The 25057-nt window shown below is 34.4% G+C and overlaps 2 protein-coding genes across 2 annotated transcripts; both read left to right on the top strand.

Moving 5' to 3' along the window:
* The first annotated feature begins 434 nt into the window (after positions 1 to 434).
* Positions 435 to 1875, top strand: LOC113424028 (olfactory receptor 13A1-like). The gene is given in 3 exon segments (XM_087945960.1): positions 435 to 440; positions 906 to 1576; positions 1578 to 1875. Coding segments are annotated over 3 exon segments (975 nt in total).
* Positions 1876 to 19138: 17263 nt separating this feature from the next.
* Positions 19139 to 20155, top strand: LOC113424027 (olfactory receptor 13A1-like). Its single transcript, XM_087945959.1, has 2 exons — positions 19139 to 19881; positions 20113 to 20155. The coding sequence occupies exons 1-2, from the start codon at positions 19139 to 19141 to the stop codon at positions 20153 to 20155; spliced, it is 786 nt and encodes a 261-aa protein (XP_087802085.1).
* The last annotated feature ends 4902 nt before the right edge of the window (positions 20156 to 25057 follow it).

Below are 25057 nucleotides of genomic sequence, written 5' to 3'. Positions count from 1 at the left end.
TATCTACAAAATGATTTTAGGATAGATTTGGGATGATAATATGAACTGTTATAAAACAAACTAAGTAAATTATGATTATCTTGTAAAACATGAATGAATAAAACTATAGTCAAATGATTGATTAATAATGATACTAAGGTATTTAATTTTTGATTGAAAATACGAGATTATATGCAACGTAATTGTAATTGAAGACTACGAAATGGAAGCACAAAACAATTTGTAAACCAACCGGCACACTGTATGTATACATATGGAAGATGGCTTGATGTTTTTATGTTTTGTTTGTTTATGTTTGTTTTTAAAAACCAATAAAAACTTTTTTAAAAAAAAATAATTGGATCCAATGTTTTGCAATTGATAGATGCCAAAGCTTAATTTCTGTTCCATTCGACAGAAAACCAAAGCCCAGTAAGAACAAAAAAGAAATAAGAATGAAGGTAAATATCTTCAGCAACAGATATAATCTTGACTGAATTTCATGTTGATGCTTTTATTAACCTTATTTTCTCCCAAAACTTTATCTACAGTTTTTCCTAAAATGCTCTGATTCTAATACTTTGGGAATTCTTGAATTAATGATCCTCACTGTACTATATTCTCTCACAAATTGTCATATTTTCCAGTAGAAATATAGTATACAGTTAGATATATTCTATTAAAGGGAATAACTCTGCAACTTTTTTTTCTAAATTTGATTTAGGATATTTAACTTCTGAACAGGAAGCAAGAGGTATTGCCTCTCCCCCTTTGTGCCTAAAGCAAGACCTTAAGAACCTCCAATTTTCAGCCCAGTGCATTTCTAGAACATCAAATTGGGTCTTTCATCAAACTTTAATTACCTTTAATATTAAAAGTGTGAGATGTTTATATCAGTAAAAAAATAATATAATGTATCTTTCCAGGTCACTGCAATCAGAGTTGCTGAAATAAAAAATCATTCTGCCATTACAGAGATTATCCTACTGGGCCTTACCGATTCCCCTAAACTGCAGATACTTCTCTTCTGGGTGTTTGCTTTCATCTATGCTACAGCTCTAACAGCCAACATCCTCCTTATCTTTATCATATCTTCTTTCAAGAAATTCCACACACCCATGTACTTCCTTATATTCAATTTGTCCTTACTGAATATAGTCTCTGTCTCAGTTACAATTCCTAGATTACTTCAAAGTCTCTGGACCCATAGAAAAATAATTTCATTTCATGGCTGCATCACACAGATATTTTTCATTATAAGGGCATTGGGGTCAGAGTTGGCCCTTCTCTCATTTATGGCTTTTGATCGCTATGCTGCCATCTGCCACCCTTTGCATTACACTATTATCATGAGGAAAGAAGTATGTGTTGGCATTGCAATCTTTGTATGGATTACTGGAATGATAAATACTGCTGTGAATACGGGAGTTCTCCTGCAGCTTTCTTTTTGTGATTCCAATGTTATAAATCATTTCTATTGTGATATCCCTACAGTATTACATCTTTCATATTCGGACACTAGCATAAATGAGTTTATGACAAAAGTTGCAGATGTGGTTTATGGCATGTGTACTTGTGGGTTGACCCTAACTTCCTATTTTTCGTTCTACTGAAGGGAAGAAGAAAGCATTCTCCACATGTTCCTCACATCTCTTTGTAATCAGTTTTTATTATTCTGCAATCATCTACACCTACATGAGACCCTCTTCTGTCTATTTCTTAGATAAGGACAAGCTTGTGTCTCTTATTTATTTAGTAATAACTCCAGTTATCAATCCACTCATATATTCTTTGAGAAACAAAGATGTTAAAGAAACAATGAAAATGTTCACTGAGTTTCAGGGTTCTTCCAAGAGCTTAAATTTCATCAGTAAAATATTCCTACAATTCCAGTGAGCATTAAACAATGTTTCTTCATATATTACATATTGTTCTTAAGAGTCTCTCTGTTGGTATAAAAATACAAACATACTTATCATATATGGTAACAAAATTGGGTTTCAAACATTTTATTTTCATGATGATTACATTGATACATTATCTTATCTTTTATTTTCAAAAATACTGCTCAAGCCTTTTTTTCCAGACAACCCAGAAATACAATGATGTCCTGATGGTTTCTATAAGCTACATGAAAACGTATATTAGATAAGGATTATTTGATGAAACATTCCTTTAAAACATTCTGCAAATACATGAAGCTACATTCATAGTACATCTTGAAGATTTCTGATTTGGGAATCAGTACTTTTTTTAAAAGGATTTTATATAGTAAAATTGGGAGAGAAGTTAAAACCACCAATAAAAGAGATATTTGTAGCTCATGATTGAAATGAGGGGATTCTTGGTGCTCTCCAAGTTTGGTTGTTTTCTTTCAAACATTTCATAACCCAAACTAGGTAACATAATCAATCCTAGTACTGATGATGTCATCTAATTTGGGTAATGAAAAATCTGGAAGAAAACAGCCAATCTCAGAGAACACCAAGGCTCCTTGAAATTAAAAGTACTTGATTTGTGAGAAAATCATCATACATTCAAAAGTTTGGTTGATTTGGCTCCTCAACTGTTATTTATATTTTATATTTTATCGTGTTATTTATGCTGTTTTTATTATTATATGACGTCCAATGTTTTGCTGTGTATATTGAATGAAACATCATATTTTCATGTTATAAAGTTCTGTATGGAAAGCCTTCCTTATCTAAAAGAGCAATCAGTTTTCTTGTCATAGCAGATAATGTTTTTTATTCTTTTGTACTTTGAACTGAAGTGTTTAGGATTATACTGAAGTGACACCATAGAATGAATAGACATGATTAGGGTTTTTTTGTAATTGCTGCTACAATTCTTAATATATTTTTGTTGTCTTTCTTTAATAAAAATAACACTTAAAATACTTTTGAAGTAATTAAGTTTTTTTGTAGTTTGCAGAACTGGGAGGGATGACTGTATTTTGAAAATCAGTAGAATATTGAATATTTATTGTATCACCATTGATAAGGATTTCCTTAAAATGTTACATATATTTTATTTTGGAATCCATCAATTTTCTCATATACTTTATTCTTTCAATTTCCCTTCTACCACCATCCCACAAAAATTATTAATTTAATTTAAAAACAACTGCATTTTTATAATCAGGATTCTGAAGTTAATTATGTTATTGATAGTAGACATGTTATATGTAGACAATCTATATTTTAAAAATTATTTTGGGATGCAATTTACTCTAACATTCATTTATTTTTTACAGTACACATTTTTATTATAGTTCATTACCAAAGTCTTTAGACTGAATTTTGTATTTTTGTCTAACTATCCTTCTCAATAACCTGTGATAGACAGATATTATTTTTGATATATTAAAGACATTGTCACGTATTTTTAAGCTGTTTGAAGTAACACTTCCTTTTGCAAAGGATGGTTCTATCAATTCTGATAGATTTCAAGTACTGTTCCAAGAGTTTTAGCATTGCCTCATGTGTCTATTATTATTGGTGCTATCTGTACTTTCTTTTGCCACAGTCATTTTATTTCTGTCTTTATATATTGTGATTTTCTCCCCTTTTGCTTCCTCTTTGCTCTTCTTCTGTTTCCCAGGGACTGCAATGTCCATTATCCAGACATTTTTTCTTTATTATCAAAATGGTTAAATCTTGTATTATATGGCAGGTGATGATCTGTTTGAATTCTAAGTCTCAGAGCACTTTAGTTTCTGTATTTTTTTTATTACTTTGCCTACCAATTCTTGCCTACAGAAAAATATCTTGCAGATATTTCAATGCATCATTGTTATTACCTTGTCCATAATCAGTTTGTATGATATTTTTGCAGCTACTATTTCTTCAGCTTCTTTGCAGAGGCAATATTTGGTATCTATTGCTATCTTTTCAATTCTGGCTTTTTATGTATTTGCTCTTAATGCTTTGTCTTATGCAGTCAGAATTAGCCCCACTGTCTTTTTCTTCAGCTTTCCTGCTATTAGTCATTGACAGCTCTTGTTATTTGCTTTGCTTGCTATTTTTTTATGAACTGGCCAATAAAACTTTGATGATTTCTTTTCTATTCTTTATTTGTCCTTGTAAGTCAGTTTGGTCACTCCAGTACTCTGTAAGCCTTCATAATATTCTGGTTTCAATGCATCTCCTTCACTGTCCTTCAAACATTCTTCCAAAGCCCTTTTTTCTTCCTCAGCTGACTGGTGTATAAACATAGCAATATAATATCTATGGAGATTCTCAATCTTCTAAGTCATGAGTGTCCCCAGGTGCTTTTTCCAAAAGGAACTGAATTTTCTTGATTTTTGTCTCTGAAAACATTTTGTTTTCATCCAAGAAGTTCTGAAGAACTGAAGAAGCTTCTTGGAACAGAAGTGAAAGGAAAGGGGAAAAAAAACCAAGAAAGTCCAGTTGCCTTTATGAAAAAGCACAATTGGAATAAAATACAATGCTATAAGAAATATAAAACAAGAAATATAAAACAAAAATGACCATTACGGGGAAGCCCTAAAAATAGTACTGGGAAAGAAGCATACTAGGAGACACCTAGGAGCCATATTTATTGTTACAAATTTGACAGTAGTACACACACACACACACACACACACACACACACACACACACACACACACACTTTATAGGGAATGTTAGCATATCTGCCATTAATTGGTAATTGGCCAGTTTGATCAAAAGTTTTCTATGTGAAATATATAAAATAATAGCAGGTATTTGTAAATGGGCAAAGGAGAGGTGAATCATGAACTACCATGTAAGTGTGAAATTCTGATTCTATCTGTTTGAAGATCTGTTGTATTCAAATTGATGCTAAATTATATTAAAGGAATATAGTCATTGTTTTTGAAATTGGAAGAAGAAATACCTATGATCTGTGCTATATTTATATCACTATTCTGAACATACTTTTAGGCTTGACTATTGGTGATAAAAGACCAGAGAGATGAATAAATATGTTGCCAATTGCTATTTGTAAATGAGTAGTGAAGGTCTTGGATGAAATATTAAGAAGCCATGTTGTCTCAATACCTATAAAGATGTGTACAAAAGAACTGCACAGCCAAAGGTTTTTCCTGTGATACTTTGTAAATGTGAAAGCTGGACTTTGAAGCATCAGAGAGGAAGAGTTTTCACCAGTAATGCCCGCTCCTGCATCATGAGACTCTGTGCTCAGTCACTCATGTGCTAGTCATCTCCTGGTTGAATTACTGCAGTGTACTCTACATGAGGTTATCTTTGGAGAATATTTGCAAGCTAAAATTGTGATAGCTGGGAGGCCCCTAGAATGGCACATGTAACACACTGTTACATGAGCTGCATTGGTGACCAGCTGCTTCTGGGTCCAATTCCAGGTATTGGGTATCACTTAGAACTGTCTTCTACGTCATGGTTCCAGGGGTGAGACCTGCCTCCACCCTTAAAACTTGGCTCTGCTGGTTGGATGGAAGCCCTGATGGAGTTGTGCAATGCTGGGTGTGATTGACTGAGTGAGAAACAAGCATCCACCCCTGTACAGTCCTTGCTTTTCTACTTAACCTTATTTATTAAATTGTTATTTTTTATTTTTATTTTTTTAAAAGATGTTTTAAATATTTTTATTATAAGTTGTCCAGAGTCACCCAACACAGTGTGACAAGTGGCATATAAATTTAATCAATCAATAAAAATAAATATTGACACATTGTCACAATGGCCCTTAAAATCAATGTTGGAGAAACTTTAAAGACCAAGATAAGATATGGTATGCAAGCATATGCAATGCTAAAAACCATACATGCTATTTTTAATTAATAATTAATAAATGTTATTTTCTCTTACTAACTAGATATATCCTGAAATATTCTAGGGTTTGGCTAACTTAACCTCTTCTTCCATCCAACTTAACCTCTTCTTTCATCCTTCATGTAACTCAGGACTATGCAGTCTCTTCATTTGGATGTCTTTCTGTAAAAACTGGATTGAACTCCAGACAATGGACATAGTTAGCTTTCAATATTGCTAATCAGTGTACTTCAAGAAATTATTTGAATAGACATTATCCTAATTAACAATCAAGATTTAAAGAAATAAAATGAAGGCATGTAAAGTTAATTTATTTGATCAAATCTAAAATATAAATAGGTTTTTAGCTCTGGTAACCCTTCTTGATTTTTTTCCTTGCTGATAATGACTGAAATGACAGCTTTAAGGATTTGTTTATAGATAGATTTTGTTTGTATCAGCTTTTATCTTTCTAATTGTATTTTTTTTAAATAAAATAAAATAATTATACATGAGTTTATTTTCCTATGTTGCAACATCATTCATAAAATCTTTAATCTAGCCATGATGTAAAATTAAATAATACTTTGAAATATCTTCAGTTATACTTCTGTTGAGGTAATTCCCCGTTAGGAGAATGAGCGCATACAGGGAGACGTATTTGAGAGAAGTGTTTGAATAATACACACACAGTACACAGATACACTGTACAGTAAATGTAGGTTTTTATTTCCAGAAAGGTTTAAGCAAAGTCCAAAATACGCAATCCAAAGTCATTCACAAGTTAAATCAGTCAGTTTTCAATCCAGGGATAATCCAAATATCAAAGTCCAGTGTCAAAAAAACAGTTCAGTAACAGACTTACATTAAATCCAGAAAATATCAGTCAGTTAGGAAAAATGGAGCAACGGCAATACTTTCCAACAGAAGAAAACAAAGATACACTCACACTCTCTTCTGAGACTAAGACCAAAACAATCCAGGTTTCTGGATCCATCTTATGGCCGTTTGAAAAACCACACCCAATTGCAGTTTTTGCAATCTCTTAAAGACATAGTACTAAAATGTTTATCCTGGTTTATATATTTCTAACCCAAATACCTGTTAGGTGACTTATATTCCTAACAACTTCAATAGTACTTGAAATGTCATCCAAGCTCTAAGGCACATTACCCAGTTTACATCATTAATATCATATCTATCCATGTGGTTTTCATTGTGAAAAACAAAACTGACTTATTGTCTTTTCCTTCACAGTGTACAAAGATTTTTGATTGCCGCTAAAATGATAATTCACTTCCAGCATTTTCCTTTACCAATACAGGTACCTCTCTGCCTTAGAGGGGCACTGGGATAAATTACATGCCTTGGGTGACTGTTAAGGTATTCCCTGTTAGGAGAATGAGTGCACTCAGGGAAACATAGTGAGAGTGGTGATGAATAACACACAACCAGCACACAGATACACTGAATAGTAAAATGTAAGTTTTACTTCCTGTAAACAGGTAGACAAAGTCCAACAAACAGTCCAAATCATACATGGTTAAAGCAGTTAGTATTTAAAATAATCAGTCTAGGGATAATCCAAAAACGAAGTCCTTTTCTCTACCAGTATCATAACAAAGTTCAGTAAACAGAGTTTGCAAATAGTTGCAAGACTCACAGCAATTCAAGCAGAATGATGATCAGGCAAAAGGCAAAAGGAAAGCAAAGGAAATGCAAAAAAGAACAAACCAGGTTTTTGGCTCCATCTTATGGCCATTGGAGGAACCTCAGCCAATCACCATTACAACATTCTCTTAAAGATACAACAGTATTAAATAACTATCCTGGTATATATATTGCCAACCCAACTGTTAGGTGACTATCATTCCTAACATTCTCCCCTTTGGGTAGGACAATATATAAAACCTTACAGTTTAAGTTCATATTCCTCACAGCAAGCCTTATGTTTTACAGTGCCTTGGGCTTTCGTAAAATGATCTGCAATGTTATTCTCTGACATGCAGTACTCCAGTTTAATCATTTTACTTTGAACACATAGTCTCACAATCAGATATCATAGATCAGTGTGTTTTGATCTTGTCTTTACGGCAAAATTGGAAGCCATCTGAATTGCTGATTGGTTGTCTTCATATACAACAATAGGTTCCCTTACATTACTTCCCATGTCTATCATTAGTTGTTTATAACATACTACGCCCATACATAATAGGGACAAACATGAGAATTCAGCTTCCATTGTTGATAATAGACCGCCATCCAATTAACACCTTTCCTAATAACACTACAGTACCTGACATTGATTTACGTGTAGGTACATCTGTAGTGAAACTTGCATCGGCATATGCAGTTAAACTTAGTTCATCCTTAGGCCCCAAATATAATGCATAATGCATTGTTTGTTTAAGATATCTCAACACACACTTAGCAGCTTGCCAGTGCCTTTCAGTAGGCTCAACATTAAACCTGGCTAATTGGTTGACACTATATTTATTTTATTTATTTATTTATTTGATTTGCCAATTGTTTACAAGATAATAAGTATAAGTGTATACATAGTTGTGAATACATGAAATGGGTACATATAAGAAAAATAAAAGAATAAGAGAAACAATAGGACAGGGACGGTAGGCACGTTGGTGCGCTTATGCACGCCCCCTACAGACCTCTTAGGAAAGGGGTGAGGTCAATAGTAGACAGTCTAAGGTTAAAGTTTTTGGGGTTTGGGGAAGAAACTACAGAGTCGGGTAGAGTATTCCAGACATTGACCACTCTATTGCTGAAGTCGTATTTCCTGCAATCAAGTTTGGTGCGGTTTACTTTGAGTTTGTATCTATTGTGTGCTCTTGTGTTGTTATGGTTGAAGCTGAAGTATTCATTGACAGGTAGGACATTGCAATGTATGATTTTATATACCATGCTTAAGTCAGACCGAAGACGGCGTAATTCAAGGTTTTCAAGTTCTAGAATTTCAAGTCTGGTGGCATAAGGTATTCTACAACGAGTAGAGGAGTGGAGAACTCTTCTTGTGAAATATTTCTGGACTTTCTCAATTGTGCTAATATCAGATACGTAGTGTGGGTTCCAGACTGATGAACTGTATTCGAGTATTGGTCTAGCAAATGTTTTGTATGCTCTGGTTAGTAGTGTGATATTACCAGAGAAAAAGCTACGTAGGATTAGGTTAACAACTCTTAATGCCTTTTTGGCTATGTAGTTGCAGTGGGCTCTAGCACTTAGATCATTAGAGGTGAGTATTCCAAGGTCCTTTACAGAGCTTGAGTCATCAACAAGATCTTGACTATTCAGCTTGTATTTTATTTTCTGATTTTTTTGCCAATATGTAAGACAGAGCATTTATTTGTTGAGATTTGAAGTTGCCATTTGTTTGACCACTCTGATACATAGTCAAGATCTTTTTGTAGGGTAGCAGTATTGTCTGTGGTATTGAACAGCTTTACATCATCAGCGAAGAGAACGCAATTGCTCTTAATATGATCACAGAGGTCGTTTATGTAGAGTATGAAGAGAGTTGGTCCTAGAACACTGCCTTGGGGAACACCACTATTGACAGGTACTGGATTTGATAGTACGCTCCCGATTTTGACCATTTGTTGTCTGTTTGACAGGAATGCTTCTATCCAGTTATTCAGTTGTCCAGAGATACCATAGGATTTTATTTTTAGGAGTAGTTTGTCGTGTACCACTGAATCAAAGGCTTTACAGAAGTCTATGTAGATTGCATCTATTGCTTTGCCCTGGTCGAGTTGTGTCGTCCATATGTTTTTGCAGTGTAAGAGTTGCAGATTACAGGATAGTTTTTTTCTGAAACCAAATTGTTTATTGGAGAGTAGGTTATTTGTCTCTAAGTGAAGGATGATGGATTGGTTAATAATTGATTCCATGACTTTACAGGTGACACAGCATAAGGAGATTGGCCTGTAATTTTCAACTAGGCTTGGGTCTCCCTTTTTGAAGATGGGGATGACTGTGGCTTGTGACCATAGGTTAGGCAAGGAGCTGGTTCTGAAAGATTTTTCAAAGATTATGCTTAGAGGTTTGGCTATGGCAGTGGATAGCTTTCTTAAGAAGTAGGCACATATTCCATCCGGTCCAATAGATAGAGATGGTTTTAGGTTGCGTAGTGCTTTTTCAACATTGTCTTCTGTGAAATCGATATGTATTAGATCATTGTTGTTATCTGTGGTACGGCTAGGAAATACTGGGCATGATCCATTGCTGTTTACAAATACTGAGCCGAAGAATGTGTTAAAGATGTTGGCTTTAATGGTGTCGTCGTTGCAGTCTTTACCATCAGGTCCTATCAAGGGAGGGATGGACCTTGAGTCTTTTAGTTTGTTGTTTACAAAATTGTAAAAAGCACGGGTGGAATTGGTGCTTAGAAGGTTTTCCTCTTGTTTAATGTGATAATTGGTGCATTCGGTCTTTATCTGGTGGCATAAATTTTTGTATCGGTTTTTGAAATTGGCAACGTGACCAGATTTGTTTTTCCGCCAGAGTGATCTCTTTTTGGATTGAAGTTTCCTTATTGATATGGGTAATCTGCTTTTTTGTTTTGTTTTGGGAGTTGTTGTTGGTACATATAGTTTGATGACTCTTTTGACTTCAAGTAAAAATATGTTGTAATGGTCTTCAACAGTATTGCATCCAGTGAATAGAGATTGCCAATCAAGGGATGAGAGATCGTTGTGTATAAGATCATAGTTGCCTTTTTGAAGTTACAATTAGGAATTACATCATTGTGGTGATTTTTGTGTGGACGTATGTTGAGACAAAAGTCAATCATATTGTGGTCGCTACTGGAAAAGGGTTCTTTAGTTTGTATTCCGTAAATTAAATTCAAACTATTGCAGAAGATGAGATCGAGGCAGTTGTTTAGTCTAGTGTTGTTGGTTACTAGTTGTTCCAGTCCCAGATTTGTAGTAGCATTGTAGAAGGTTGTGTGTATGATTTCAGTTGTACAATCATTTAGGGTCCAGTCAATATGAGGTAGATTGAAATCACCAAGAAAGATAAAAGGGTATGGGCAGGATGCAGCCCATGTTAGTAATGTATTTAGCTTGTTTACATGTTCGATGTCATAATCAGGTGCTCTGTAACATAGTAAGAATCGAATTGTGATATTTAAGGATAGTTCACAGATGATGGTCTCAGGAAGAGCAAGCTCCTGGGTAACTTGGATATTTTTTAGATGTAAGGATTTTTATAGAAGATAGCAACACCACCTCCTCGACGATTTTCACGATCTGATCGGTAAACATGATAGTCTCTTACTGTGGTAATGGAGTCAGGGAGAGATGCATTGAGCCATGTTTCACAGACAAATATAATGTCAAAGTTAGCCATATTTAGGAGGATGAGAAATTCAGGTATTTTATTCACGAGGCTTCTTGCATTGAGTAGTTTGCATTTAAGGCCGGCAGTAGTTGGAATTGAGGTAGTTGGGGCGTGCGTGCCTAGTCTTGGGTGATGGTGGATCGGTTGAGGTAGGGTTGTGGTTGAGGGTAAAAGCTGAGTATTGGGTTGCGTGGCTTACTTTTGATACAGTCAGCATGGTAGTCAATGTACAGGTCCTTCTCTCCATTGTCTAGACGGTTTTTGAGTTCAATGCGGAGTACACGGGAGCGGGCACGTTGCTGTATGGTTAGGTCAGGGCGAACGGAGGTTCTTATGGTTGGTGTTGGTTTTGGCGAGTGAGTTTATAGTATAAATGAATTTACGTTTGCTTGTTTCATTTTTGCAAATGACTCTGCACAGGCGTGGGGCTACAGAGCCGTCACTGTTATTGAGCTCTCGGCCAATGCGTGAAATGTCAAGTATTTCATCAGCGGAGATGGTTGATGCTTGATAATCCCTGATGATGTTTCGGACAGTTGTGATGTCATCATTGTTATTGGTGACCTCTAGACCAAATAAGATGGCGTTTGACGTTTCCGTTCACGCTCAACAGCTTCTCTGATGAGGATTGGGATATCAATATTTGTCTGGGTTGTGTTTATTTGTGGATTGGGTTTTGGATTGGGTTGTGGTTGTTGGGTAGAGATGTGGTTTGTAGCTATTGGAAGTTCAAGTTTTTGCGTTGTTTCTTTTTTTTCAAGGTTGGATATTCTTTCTTTTATGGCGTCCAGGGATGCTACTATGGTTTCAATGGTATCAATTCTTTCCAACAGATCCAGTTTGGGTTTGCATGCGTCCAGGGATGCTACTATGGTTTCAATGGTATCAATTCTTTCCAACAGATCCAGTTTGGGTTTGCATGAATTGCAGTAATATGGAAACTCATTGGATGATTCCAGGTATTGAATAAATTGCTCGGTTAATCCCAAGCAGTCATGATGAGTGTATTTCTTACACAGAGAACATTTGATGGAGTTTTCATTATCCTTTAGATTTTTGTAGCATTTAAGGCATGTGCAGGAGTCTTGTGGATCATTGGTGGGGATTATGTTCTCTGTAGGTAGTGCTTTGGCATAGGATTTTTTTCTTGTCATGGTAGGTTTGTTAAGATGGTACGTTGATTAAATTAATTAATGGAACAATATCACACCAATCAATCATCAATTGCAGTCATATGCTATGTCTGGCCTAGACCAATTACTAAAGATAGGATAAACTACCAATTAATGATTGAAAAATGTTTTTGTCAAAAACAGGACTTTGCACATCACTGTGGCTAAACTCCTGGCTCATTGGTGTCTTAGCCGGTTTACAGAGTTCCATTTTAAAGTTCTTCAGTAACTGATTAATTTTATCTGCCTGTGAGATTTTGTAGCCTCCCTTAGTTTTTTTCTATTTTCAAACCAAGATACTGTTTAATCTCACCTAAATGTTTGATTTTAAATTTCTTCTCTAACAGTGAAATAATCCCAGTAGCTTCTTGCTCAGTTTTTGTGATTAATGCTATGTCATCAGTGAACAATAGCAACAATGAAATTACACCATCACTTTCCTTTTTTAATAAACATGGATCAGCCATGCCAGCTACAAAACCTATCTTTGTTAATTCCTTCACTATGCACTGGTTCCATTCATAGCCTGATTGCTTCAAGCCATAAAGACTCTTTTTTAATCTCCAGCAATCAATTTTGTTATCAGTTTTTATCCCCAAAGGCTTTTTTAAATATATAGTATGTTGCAATGGTGCATGTAAATATGCCGTCTCAACATCTGAATGGTTTATTGTGTATTTCTTCTTAGCTGCCCACACTAATGCTGCTCGTAATGTGGTAGCCTTCAGACTAGGTGCAAACACCTCATCGTAGTTGTTGGCTGACTGATTGAACCCTTGTGCTACTAACCTGGCTTTATGGGTAACAGTCCCATCCATCCTTGTCTTAATTTTATAAATCCACTTACACCGTATGGCATGTTGACCTGGTGGTAACCTGACATTTTCATCAGCCTCCAACCTTTGTAAGGATTTCAGTTCCTTATCCATTGCTTCCTGCCAAGCAGCCTGAACCTTAACAGTTTCAGTTCATTATAGTTAGTAGGAACTATATTTACTTGGCATGCTATACTAGCCTGATATCTATCAGGTCATGTTACACGGGTTGAATGTCTAGGTAACTCAGGGCTTATTGGTGGACTCTCATGTTCCACCTGCTCCTGTTCTTCTACCTCCTCCTGTACCTGTTCTTCCTTTTTAATGGCTATTGATGGTTTAACTATTTCATTGTTAGGGACTACTTGGGTGTCAATAACAACATCATTGTTGGATTCCTGTTCTAGCTTATTCCACCCAATGTGCTCAAGAAATTTAGCACTAGCACTACAGTAAACATTAGCTGTGCCTGGAGCCCAGAATGTAAATGATCTATGGTTGGCCTTGTAACCTACAAAAAATAATTTCCTAGCTCTATGTTGCTGTTTCACTCTTACTTATGAGGGAATATGCACCCATGCTGGAGCTCCAAATGTATGTAGATAACTTAAATTGGTTTTCTGCCATGCCAACGAGTGAATGGCAATTCACCAGTTGTTGTCTTCACCACATTATTTAAAACATGGTTGCTACACATTATAGCTTCACCCCACAATGTTGCAGGCAAATCTGAATCAGATAACATAGTGCAAGCCATGGCTTGTAACATTTGCCCCCTTCGTTCTATAAACAAGTTATGTTGTGGCCTGTAAGGGGCAGAACGCTTATGCTCGACACCAGCCAATTTCAATATCGTTTGGAATCTAGTGTTAATAAACTCAGTCCCGTTATCTGTAACTAAGGTAATTACCCTATGTCTCATTTTCCTTTCAGCAAATCTTAGCCAGTTAAAGAAATGTTGGAACGTTTCTGTTTTGTTTTTCATTAGATAGCAAAAACCGTACCATGAGTAATGGTTCATTATACTCAAAACATAGCAGGCACCTCCCAAACTGGGTGTCTTAGGACCAATTATGTCATCAAAAACAACTTCTAAAGGGTTTTTGGTCTTAAACCCATTCAGTCTGTTTGCAGGAGTAACCTTGCTTTTCTCCTGATTACAGGCATTACAGTTTAAGTACTTGCTACAGGGTTTTAATTTTACTCCCTCTGACAATTTAACAGTTTGTTTCAGCATTTTGAAATTAATGTGCCCCAGACGTCTATGCAGTAAATGTATACATTCATCATGTGGCTTAACATTGTTATAAACTGAGTTAGTCATCTTTAACTGTTCATCATGTGTTACATATAAATCATTCTTTAAAGTAGCAGTAACACTTTTACCCTCTTTCTCTATTAAACAGTTATCTCCCCTAAAGGTTACTACATAACCAATATTAACTAAAGCCCTTATTGATGACAAATTAAATTTCAATTTAGATACATATAACATAGGTAAATGCTCATTTACACATGAACAATATGCAGTACCTTCACCAGATGCTTTCATCTTCCATCCATTTGCCAATGATACATGTTGCTTACTCATGGACATCTTTACAAACCTCTCTCTAGTTCTAGTAATGCACTGTGATGCTCCACTATCAGCTACCCACAAATCATGGTTTACAGTTGAATTGCTAGACATAGCTAAATTAACATTCTTCTTAGCCTTCTGGTGATTACCAGTATTCTGTTGTTTGTCCTTCTTGCAGAATCTAGCTATATGTTCCTTAGCCCCACAAGAAAAACATTTCCTAACAGCATAGGCAGTTGAAAACAAATCCTCTTCTTATAGTTGTTTCTCTCTCAGTTGGTCTCTATCCTGCCTTCTTCTGGCCTCTTCTAACAATCGTCCGGTTATGTCAGTCAATGTCAGTTCATTTCTGGTCAGGACTTCCAGTGAAGATACATAATTATCATAACTTTCATCCAATGAAGAAAGAATGATGTAAACCCGATTCAGCTCTGAAAAAAACAGTTCCTTTTCATGTAGCTCTTGAAAAGTTCTTTTCATAAAGTTCAAATAAGCTAACATATCTCCACCTTTCAGAAGACATGTTCTAAACAGTTTAAGTGTAAGATGTATGTGTGCACCCACACTGTCACGAACATAAATCCTCTTCAAATTCTCCCAACACCTAACAGCAGACTCTTCTCCACAAATATGGACTAGCTGCTGGTCTCTCAGTGTTAATCTAATTATACAAAGAGCTCGTTCATTGTTCCGTTTAAAGTCAGCTAACTTTTTGGCATCATCCTCATCATCTGGATCCCAAGCATTTACATCCAGTGGATCCTGAACTGCAGCCCATAACCCTTCCCTACGCAGAAGTAGACTGCAGTTCATAGACCAGGAAACATAGTTTGTTCCATCCAACTGGGTTATCAGTGATAGACTTGTTGACGGGTCTTGTGCCATCTTTACCAGGACAGTAACCCACAATTAAACAATACACAGCTGTCTGTATACAGTACTGTGTATTCACACTAACACTCAGTTATCTGAGTGTTATCTGAGGAAGCAAAGGAAATGCAAAAAAGAACTAACCAGGTTACTGGCTCCATCTTATGGCCATTGGAGGAACCTCAGCCAATCACAATTACAACATTCTCTTAAAGATACAACAGTATTAAATGAATATCCTGGTTTATATATTGCCAACCCAACTGTTAGGTGACTATCATTCCTAACAGTGATCCTGCTGGATTGTATATGTTTACTCTTTCTCTATAGTTCTTATTATTTATTGGTCCCACCCAAGAAAATCCACCCTCACAATGAGGAAACATAGCAGGACTTTGTGGAAGGATGTATTGCAAATAAAATATAAATTCTGGAATATGTGTGTGTGTGTGTACACACACACAACATTGTCTGAACAAGTGACACATATATTTTATAAAAATCTTTAGAGAGATGCAAACTTAGTCTTGTATATTTATTGGTTTTTTTCATAACCAAAACACTTATGTACAATTTATTTTCATAAATTCTAGGAAACTATTGGATATAAAACTGTAGTTGAGTTTCAATCCATATATTAATAACTCTATTAGTGCAAGTGTAACCTAGGTAATTCATCCCAGTTTAATCTATTAAAGAGGCAACATTGTGCTATAAATCTCCCCACTAAAACTGCATTTTAAAGAGCTTTTAACAAATACATTTTAGTTGAACAAGACTAAAAGTAAAAGTTGGACTTTTGTTAATGTACAAAATGTAATTATAGAGCTAAATGAAAATGTAAACAAAAGTTGTTTTGGAATTGGAAGGACCATGCTTCTTTTCATTACTCCAAGGACTTTCTCCTTCTCATCAATTTGTTAGAAGAAAGAACCAGAAGATTGGATTATACTGTAAATAAGGTGCCTATCTTAGACTTAGCCCTTCCCATCAGACTGATGAAAAGTGATTGGCTCCAATGGTTTGCTGATTATAAATGTCAAACCAAAATATATTTCCATCACTCAGAGAACCAAAGCCTAGCACAAAAAAAGAAAGTAAAAAAGAAATAAGAATGAAGGTAACTGTTTCAATTCTTCCATCCTTTTTTTTTTTTACCTTTCTTTGAACTTCTATAAGGGAGGGATTTAGATATCTAAATCTGGTACACTTCCCTTTCATTTCATAGATTTATTTTAACCTTTGCTGTTCATGTTAAGTATACTTTTGTTTCAGATTGTTATTTATCCTTTTTTTTTTTAAAGAATCTTTCTGAGATTTTTTAAAATCATCATCTTTACTGCATTACCATTTCCTACACATTTCATATTAATTAGGGTAATGAAAGTATAATATATAGTTAGATTCTTTTCATTAAAATTGAATCATATATTTCTCCAACCTTCTCTGTTTTCCAATATGTCAATTCACATTGAAAAGGGGGAAAAATCAGCTTTTATCACTTTGTTATATATATTGTACTCTTACAGACAATGATTTTCCTTCTGCAGTAAGTAGTCTCTTTTAGAAGATTATTCCAAAAAGTATATTGTGCATATTAGTTTAATTAATATTAATATTAGTTTAATTAATTTTGTTTTTATTTTCTTCTATTGTTAAATGAAATGACTATAACTAATTAAAAACTGAATGTTATATCATCACAGGAATATATAAGACTATTCATATTTTCTACATGAGAAATGTTTTTTCTGTTTTTCCTTCCTTTTTTCTTTCCTTTCTTCTTTCCTTCCTTCCTTCTTTTCCTCCTCCCTCCCTCCCTCTCCCTCCCTCCCTCCCTCCCCCCCTCTCTCATTCATTCATAAAATATGATTTCTGATTATGTGTGTACTTTCCATATTTCATATAGTAAATAACAGCCTTTTTTTTAAAAAAAACCAAATACAGTAGATTTTAAATATATTTTCTTTCAAAATATTTGCTTTTTAATATGCTATTTTAAAACAATTGTGGTTTCTTAAGTTTGAAATCACTGAATGTGGATGATCAATTTAACTTCCTTAATTCTTATTAAATTGTGTGCATGGTTAAACCCACTAATAAGAAAACTACATAATTTATTATCTCATTCATAATACTTATTAGTGGAAATAATTAGAACATGCCATAAAGAGATTTTCAATTCATTATCAGTGAAAAGTTACCTAGACTTAAAAATATATAGAAACTTTATTTTGATAAATGAAATTTAAGGTAGGATAACATAAATTAACTCCTATAGAAAGAAATGTAATGAGGACATTCTAGCTTTTAAAAAAGAGCACTCAATCCAGATTTCATAATACTCTAAACACAAACATAAAAACAACTGTAATTAAGTACTTATAATTAAATACTACTGACAGTAAATAACTAAACAATATAAAAATAATAATGTACAAATACACAATATCTTGCCAACGAAGTTTAGTTCATAACTATATATTAAGGAGCAAAAAATCTATTCAATTAGAAAGCTTAAGAAAACCTCAGTTCAGATCTAAAATTGTCTTGTTATACTGTATATTTGTCATTTCAGTTTAGGGAAAAATATTATTTATCTTTGGAGACATCTAGTTCCATTCAACAGGTCCCATTCAAACTCTTAATCTTATTTAGCAAAAGAGTACAATTTTGAAGAATTCTTCTGATTTCAATTTTCTGAATAATGTTAGGAAATTATTAGTGGTTTGTTTTGATCCACACTGAAACCAGATGGATTCTAATCTGTATTGGATCACAGCAAGTATTCATCAAATAAGACCTTCAAAACTAAAGTATGTTCCCAGTACAGAATAAAAGTTTCACAATGACAATTTGCATTTCAAATAACCTCCAATTACTGCCAGAAATGCACAGATCACATGTGCTACTTAATGTTTGTTACTTTGTATTGTAATTTAGAATTAAGTAAATTATGTTTTCTTGATAAGCTAAGATCATTAGCCATATGATCAATTGCAGAAGGATAAAAAGATACTTTTGGCAGATTATTAACTTCAGGACTACATAAATCTTTAGATCTTGATTGCTCTTAAGTTAACAGGTTATTTAACACATTCTAAAGAGAATTATACCATGTCTTTGGTATGTTATCTGAAATGGAAATAATTTATGAAAAAAATAATATATGATTTTTAAATATCAAGAAAATTAACATTGTATATATTCAACCAGACAGTATATATAAAGCATTTTAGTTCTAAGTCGATGAATCTGATCATCTTGATTGACCATGAGTTTTCAGAATAAAATACCTGGGTTTTTGTTGTTGATGATATTTATTTATTTAGTCTTTGTATCCACCATTGATTATCTTTAATATTACAAATGATGATTACATCAGGAAAGAATTAATCCTATAATATGTCTTTTTAGGTCACTATAATCAGAGTTGCTGAAATAAGAAATAATTCTGCCATCACACAGTTTATTCTGCTGGGTCTCACTGATTCCCCTGAGCTGCAGATTCTTCTTTTCTGGGTGTTTGCCTTCATTTATGTTGCAGCTCTAACTGCCAATTTACTCCTTATTTTTACCATATCTATGTTCAAGAAACTCCACTCACCCATGTACTTCCTCATATTCAATTTGTCCTTACTAAATATACTGTCTGTCTCAGTTACCATTCCTAGGTTACTACAAAGTCTCTGGACCCATAGAAAAATAATTTCATTTCATGGCTGCATCACACAGATATTTTTCATTATATGGGCATTGGGGTCAGAGTTGGTCCTTCTCTCATTTATGGCTTTTGATCGCTATGCTGCCATCTGCCACCCTTTGCATTACACTATTATCATGAGGAAAGAAGTATGTGTTGGCATTGCAATCTTTGTATGGATTACTGGAATGATAAATACTGCTGTGAATACGGGAGTTCTCCTGCAGCTTTCTTTTTGTGATTCCAATGTTATAAATCATTTCTATTGTGATATCCCTACAGTATTACATCTTTCATGTTCGGACACTGGCATAAATGAGTTTATGACAAAGGTTGCAGATGTGGTTTATGGCATGTGTACTTGTGGGTTGACTCTAACTTCCTATTTTTTTATACTGAGGACTATCTTCAGGATCCGTTCTACTGAAGGGAAGAAGAAAGCATTCTCCACATGTTCCTCACATCTCTTTGTAATCAGTTTTTACTTTTCTGCAATCATCTACACATACATGAGACCCTCTTCTGTCTATTTCTTAGATAAGGACAAGCTTGTGTCTCTTATTTATTCAGTAATAACTCCAGTTATCAATCCACTCATATATTCTTTGAGGAACAAAGATGTTAAAGAAGCAATGAAGGTGCTCACAGGAAATTTCAGAGTGAAAATTTAAGATCTTCCAAGATCTTAAATTTCATCAATAAAATGCTTCTGCAGTTCTGATGCGCAGAAAACCATATTTCATTACCATTTCATGCTATATTTTGTGCTTGGAGCCTGTTACACAATATAAAATGCACATATCTATATTTCTTTTTCCCTCTCTCAATTTGATGTCAATTTTTGCCTTTATTATTTGGATATATTTGAAGAAATAATAAGACTTAATAGAGATCTTTAAACGTTAACATATATCTTTTAATTATATAATTATTAATCTATATAATGTAGCTCTCTGAAAGTTAATAGTACTCAATCTTTTTTTTTTTTTTTGAAAATTTTATTTGGGTTTTCACAAAAAAAAAAAAAACATAATACAAATAAAACATCTTTTTTTGAAAATAGCATGGTCCCGGGTTATCACTTCTTCATACAGACACAAACTCAATTTCATGCTCATTTTTGTGTTCTATTCCATATCTTATTACTGTTTTACATTTTTTACATAGTTTTTCCCCTCTTTTAATTTTCTCAACTTTATTTTGATTATCTCATCTCAATTCAAATCATTACATTTATACTTTTGTCTGTCCTGTTTCAATTTCATATTATCTTTTATCATTAAACAATTTTTCCCCTGTAGTTACTAATTGGAGTATGACACCTTTATATCTTTTAACTTTATCCTTTTAATTTTATCCATTCAACTCTTATTTAAGCTTCAATGTATACCTTTAAAATTATAATATTCAATATAATACATAACTTCCAATCAAATTCTTCTTGGTACATTCTTAAAATACACACTATATTCTTAAAAAAGATTATATATATATATATATATATATATATATATATATATATATATATATATATATATATATGTGTGTGTGTGTGTGTGTGTGTGTGTGTGTGTGTGTGTGTGTGTGTGTGTGTGTGTGGTACTCAGCTTTGTTTGTTAAGAAAACAAGTATATATGTATATATGTATATATGTAAATAAAGCACTCATTCCATTCCAATTCAATTCTATCATTAATATTCATTAAAATCTTAACATCTTTAACATTTCTTTTCAATTAAATATCATACTTCCTTGGGAACACTTATAAACTTTCCATAATTAATTCTCCCCCCCATATTTCTCTTCACTTATATTTTATAAATCATTAATAATAATTAAAATGTTCCCATCTTTCCTAATTTAATTCTCTCATTCACTTTATTTCATTTATTTATTAACAAACATTCCACTAGATTACGATAAATATTTTATCCATCATTTTAATCATATTTTCTAAAATTATTTCTATTTGTAATATAACAATACTATCTTATGTACCTTTGCAGAATTTCTTTTACAATTAAGTTTTCACCCATTATCTCTAAACAGGCTTATACTTTCAATTCTTATACCTTTCCCCTGTTTCTCTATATCTTGTTTCTGTCCTTTATAACTTCTTTTCCTTTCCTTCTTCCCCCTCTTCTTCTTCCTCCCCTTTCCCTCCTTGTCTCTCTACTTCTAATTCTCTCTTCTGTAATCCCCCCTTCTGTTGCTTTCTAATATTATATTTATTTTTCAAACTATTCTGTTTTTGGTTGTTTTTTCAAATCTTAAACTTTTAATTCTCTTTTCCCCCTTTCCTTTTCCCCCCACATAAAATTACTTGATCATTAAAGATGGCTTCTTCTTTGTCCCAGTCTTCTTGTTCTGCAAGCATTTCTTGTTGTTTCTCATAGTTCCAGATCTCCATTTCTAAGAGTTGAAATACGAAGCCAAAAGAGCCTCTCCCTTCTTGTGCATCTTCTTTGTACTTTTAAAGTTCCATTTTCAGTTCTTCTAAAAGTGGTGCCATTTTAAACACTTTTAAACAACCACCTGATTGATTTTAGTCATTTAAATGCAATAACCAAAAATCCAAAGATCACCAAGTAATTCAAATAATCCAAAGCTGTGTCTTCTTGCTTCTTTTTTCTACTTTCTCTTCCTGGGGTTCTATTATTTTGTTGCCAAGTTTCAGTTAAAATGTATCTTTTAGGAATCTTGTTGAGGTTTCACTGTACATTCCTGTTAGGGATATACACCCTAGCAGAATCTGCATGGCAGTCAGGCAGGTATGTGAGATAAACGTTTTTGTAGCTTACACTCAGTAAAACAGATACAATGTGCTAGTTAAATAGTTTATTCCAGTAATAGTTATAGCATAGTCAAACAGTCCATATATCATTCACTAGTTCAGTCCGTCCGGAGATTATCCAGTTGCAAAATCCAGTGTCGAAAAAGAGATCAGTAAACTTACAAATATCAGTCCTGTAATATATCTCTTCTCAGTTAGAGATATGAAGAAGTCAAACCTCTTTTCTTCCTTCAGCAACAGCAAAGAACACGCAGTTATCAAACCATCAATCCATCATCGTCTGCAAGCAATCCAGTAAGCCAGCAATCAATCAAGTTCTCTTGCTCCCTCTTATGGCGATTTTACAACCGCACCCAAAATTACATGCTTTGCAGTTAAAGTGACACACACATAAATTCACTATCATAGTTTATATATATTATTTTACCCAAACTACGTTAGGTAACCTATGTTATTCCTAACAATTCCCTTTAGTTCCAGGCAATCTCCTCCATTTTTCCAGATCCTGCCCTTTTATTCTTTTTCTCTCCTTTCCTGCTTTTAAAAGCTTTTAAGTACCCAGAAATCTTTATTATCCCTTTGACATTTTATTTTCAGCTTAAATGCCTATTGATGTCAAAGTGGATTTTTTTTCAATTTCTTGCTTAAGTCTCTTAGCTGTCAGTATAGGGAAGGGAAGAAAAAAAAAACCAAATCTTTTCCCTTCCCTCTCTCCTTCGCTGCTTCAAAATCTTCTTTGGGAACAATGTTATTTTTTTATAGTTTAAATTCCAGGGTATCTTACATTGTTGCTTTTGCAGTTTAACCCGGGTCAAACCAAAACTTTCTCTTCTTATCTTCCTCCTGCACATTCTTTTCCAGTCGAGTTCTTCGGTGGCCATTTCTGACCATCGCTGCAACTGCCTTCGGGAAAGGGAGTAATGACCAGCTGAGGAGGAGAGATGTGGCTCTCCTCAACCCTACTGGCAGTCTCCCCCCTCTCCACCACCTCTACGGGGTGGCTTAGCCCCAAAACCAGCCGGCTTGGGGTGCTCCAGTGGTGAGCATGGATCAAAACCATGCAAGATCGTGGTTTCGGTCTTTCGGTGAAGGAACTCAAACCGGAAGTCTCAATAGTACTCAATCTTTGATGTATTAATTAATCAGAGTTTTAATATAGTATCAGACAATGTAGAGAAGCAAATGATACATTTTCAAAATGTATCCTGAATTTATTGTTCATCACATGAATACAATATGCTATAAACTGATTCTGTATTAAATGAATTTAATTTGTACCTATTACTTTGGTTTGTTCAAACTACCACACCATTGCACTCATTTCATATGCTAGTAAAGTTATGCTCAAAATCCTACAAGCTACGCTCCAGCTACCAGGTAGGATTTCAAAAAGGCAGAGGAACTAGAGATCAAATTGCCAACATACACTGGATCATGGAGAAAGCTAGGGAGATCCAGAAAAACATCTACTTCTGCTTTATTGACTATGCTAAAGCCTTTGATTGTGTGGATCACAACAAATTAGGGCAAGTTCTTAAAGAGATGGGAATACCAGACCATCTTATTTGCCTCTTGAGAAACTTATACATGGGTCAAGAAGCAAAATTGGAAAGGAGTCCGGCTATGCTGTATACTGTTGCTCTGCCTATTTAACTTATATGCAGAATGCATAATGAGAAAGGCAGGGCTAGATGAATCAAAAGTTGGAATTAAGATTGCCAGAAGAAATATCAACAACCTCAGATATGCAGATGATACCACTCTAATAGCAGAAAGTGAAGAAGAACTAAAGAGACTCTTGATGCAGGTGAAGAAGGAGAGTACAAAAGTTGGCTTGAAACTCAACATTAAGAAAACTAAGATTATGGCATCTGACCCTCTCAATTCCTGGCAAATAGATGGGAAAGAAATGGAGGTAGTGACAGATTTTATTTTCCTGGGCTCCAAAATCACCACAAATGGGGACTACAGCCATAAATTAAAAGACACTTACTTCTGGGGAGGAAAGCTATATATAGACAGCATACTAAAAAGCAAAGACATCACCCTGCCAAAAAAAAGTGTGTTTAATCAAGGCTATGGTTTTCCCTGTTGCAATGTTTGGCTGTGAAATTTGGACCATAAGAAAGGCTGAGCATCAAAGAATTGAGGCCTTTGAACTATGGTGCTGGAGAAGACTCCTGTGAGTTCCTTAGACTGCAAGGCGATGAAAGCAGTCAGTCCTAGAGGAGATCAACCCTGACTCCTTTTTAGAAGGCCAGATCCTAAAGATGAAACTCAAATACTTTGGCCACCTAATGAGAAGGAAGGACTCACTGGAGAAGAGCCAAATGCTGGAAACAATTGAGGGCAAAAGAAGGAGATGACAGAGAATGAGGTTGCTGGATAGAGTCACTGAAGCAGTAAGCGTGAGCTTAAATGAGGATGGTAGAGGACAGGAAGGCTTGGAGGAACATTGTCCATGGGGTCAGACATGACTTTTCAACTAACAACAACAACACTTGGATTTCAACCTGATAGGATACAGTAGGAATGTTTTGGATTTCAGGGCCATACTTAGTCTTAAATTATATTTTGGAGATTATACCCTAAAAATGGGTCATCTGGGAAAAGAAATGAACATAATTTTATGTTATATAAAATTATTTTTAATTTTTAAAATGAGGAAATGAACAAGCAATACTTCCTTTCTTAATATCAAGAAACATCACATAAATTATAATTAAAATTTAATATTTAAGTGGTGATATCTTTGGGCACAAAAATAAGCCTAAACCTCTGTTATTAGATATTTCTCCTTTTCAAATATTCAGTCTTTCCTTTTAGAATATCGGAAATACACAAGCCAGACTACAGCAACACCCCAAACTAACAGTAGGAGAAGGATTGTCTAACTCTCATGGGGCAGCTGTTTCAAGATCAAGAACTGAAATGAAAAGCCATGAGGTTACATAGCTTCACAGAAGAGACATGGAGAACACCCACCCTGCCTGATCTGGTGGGTGG

The sequence above is a fragment of the Notechis scutatus genome, chromosome Z (assembly GCF_049901735.1).
Source record: "Notechis scutatus isolate UNSWTSFEM ecotype Mainland chromosome Z, rNotScu1.2, whole genome shotgun sequence".
Lineage (NCBI taxonomy): Eukaryota > Metazoa > Chordata > Lepidosauria > Squamata > Elapidae > Notechis > Notechis scutatus.
The sequence above is the reverse complement of the archived record's forward strand: the minus strand, read 5'-3'. Positions and strand labels throughout refer to the sequence as shown.

Excerpts from the sequence above, each read along its gene's own strand:
- LOC113424027 (XM_087945959.1), top strand. The coding sequence starts at position 19,139 with ATGTTCAAGAAACTCCACTCACCCATGTACTTCCTCATATTCAATTTG. Across the intron at positions 19,882-20,112 it reads TTGAGGAACAAAGATGTTAA|GGATATATTTGAAGAAATAA; the intron begins AGAAGCAATGAA and ends CCTTTATTATTT.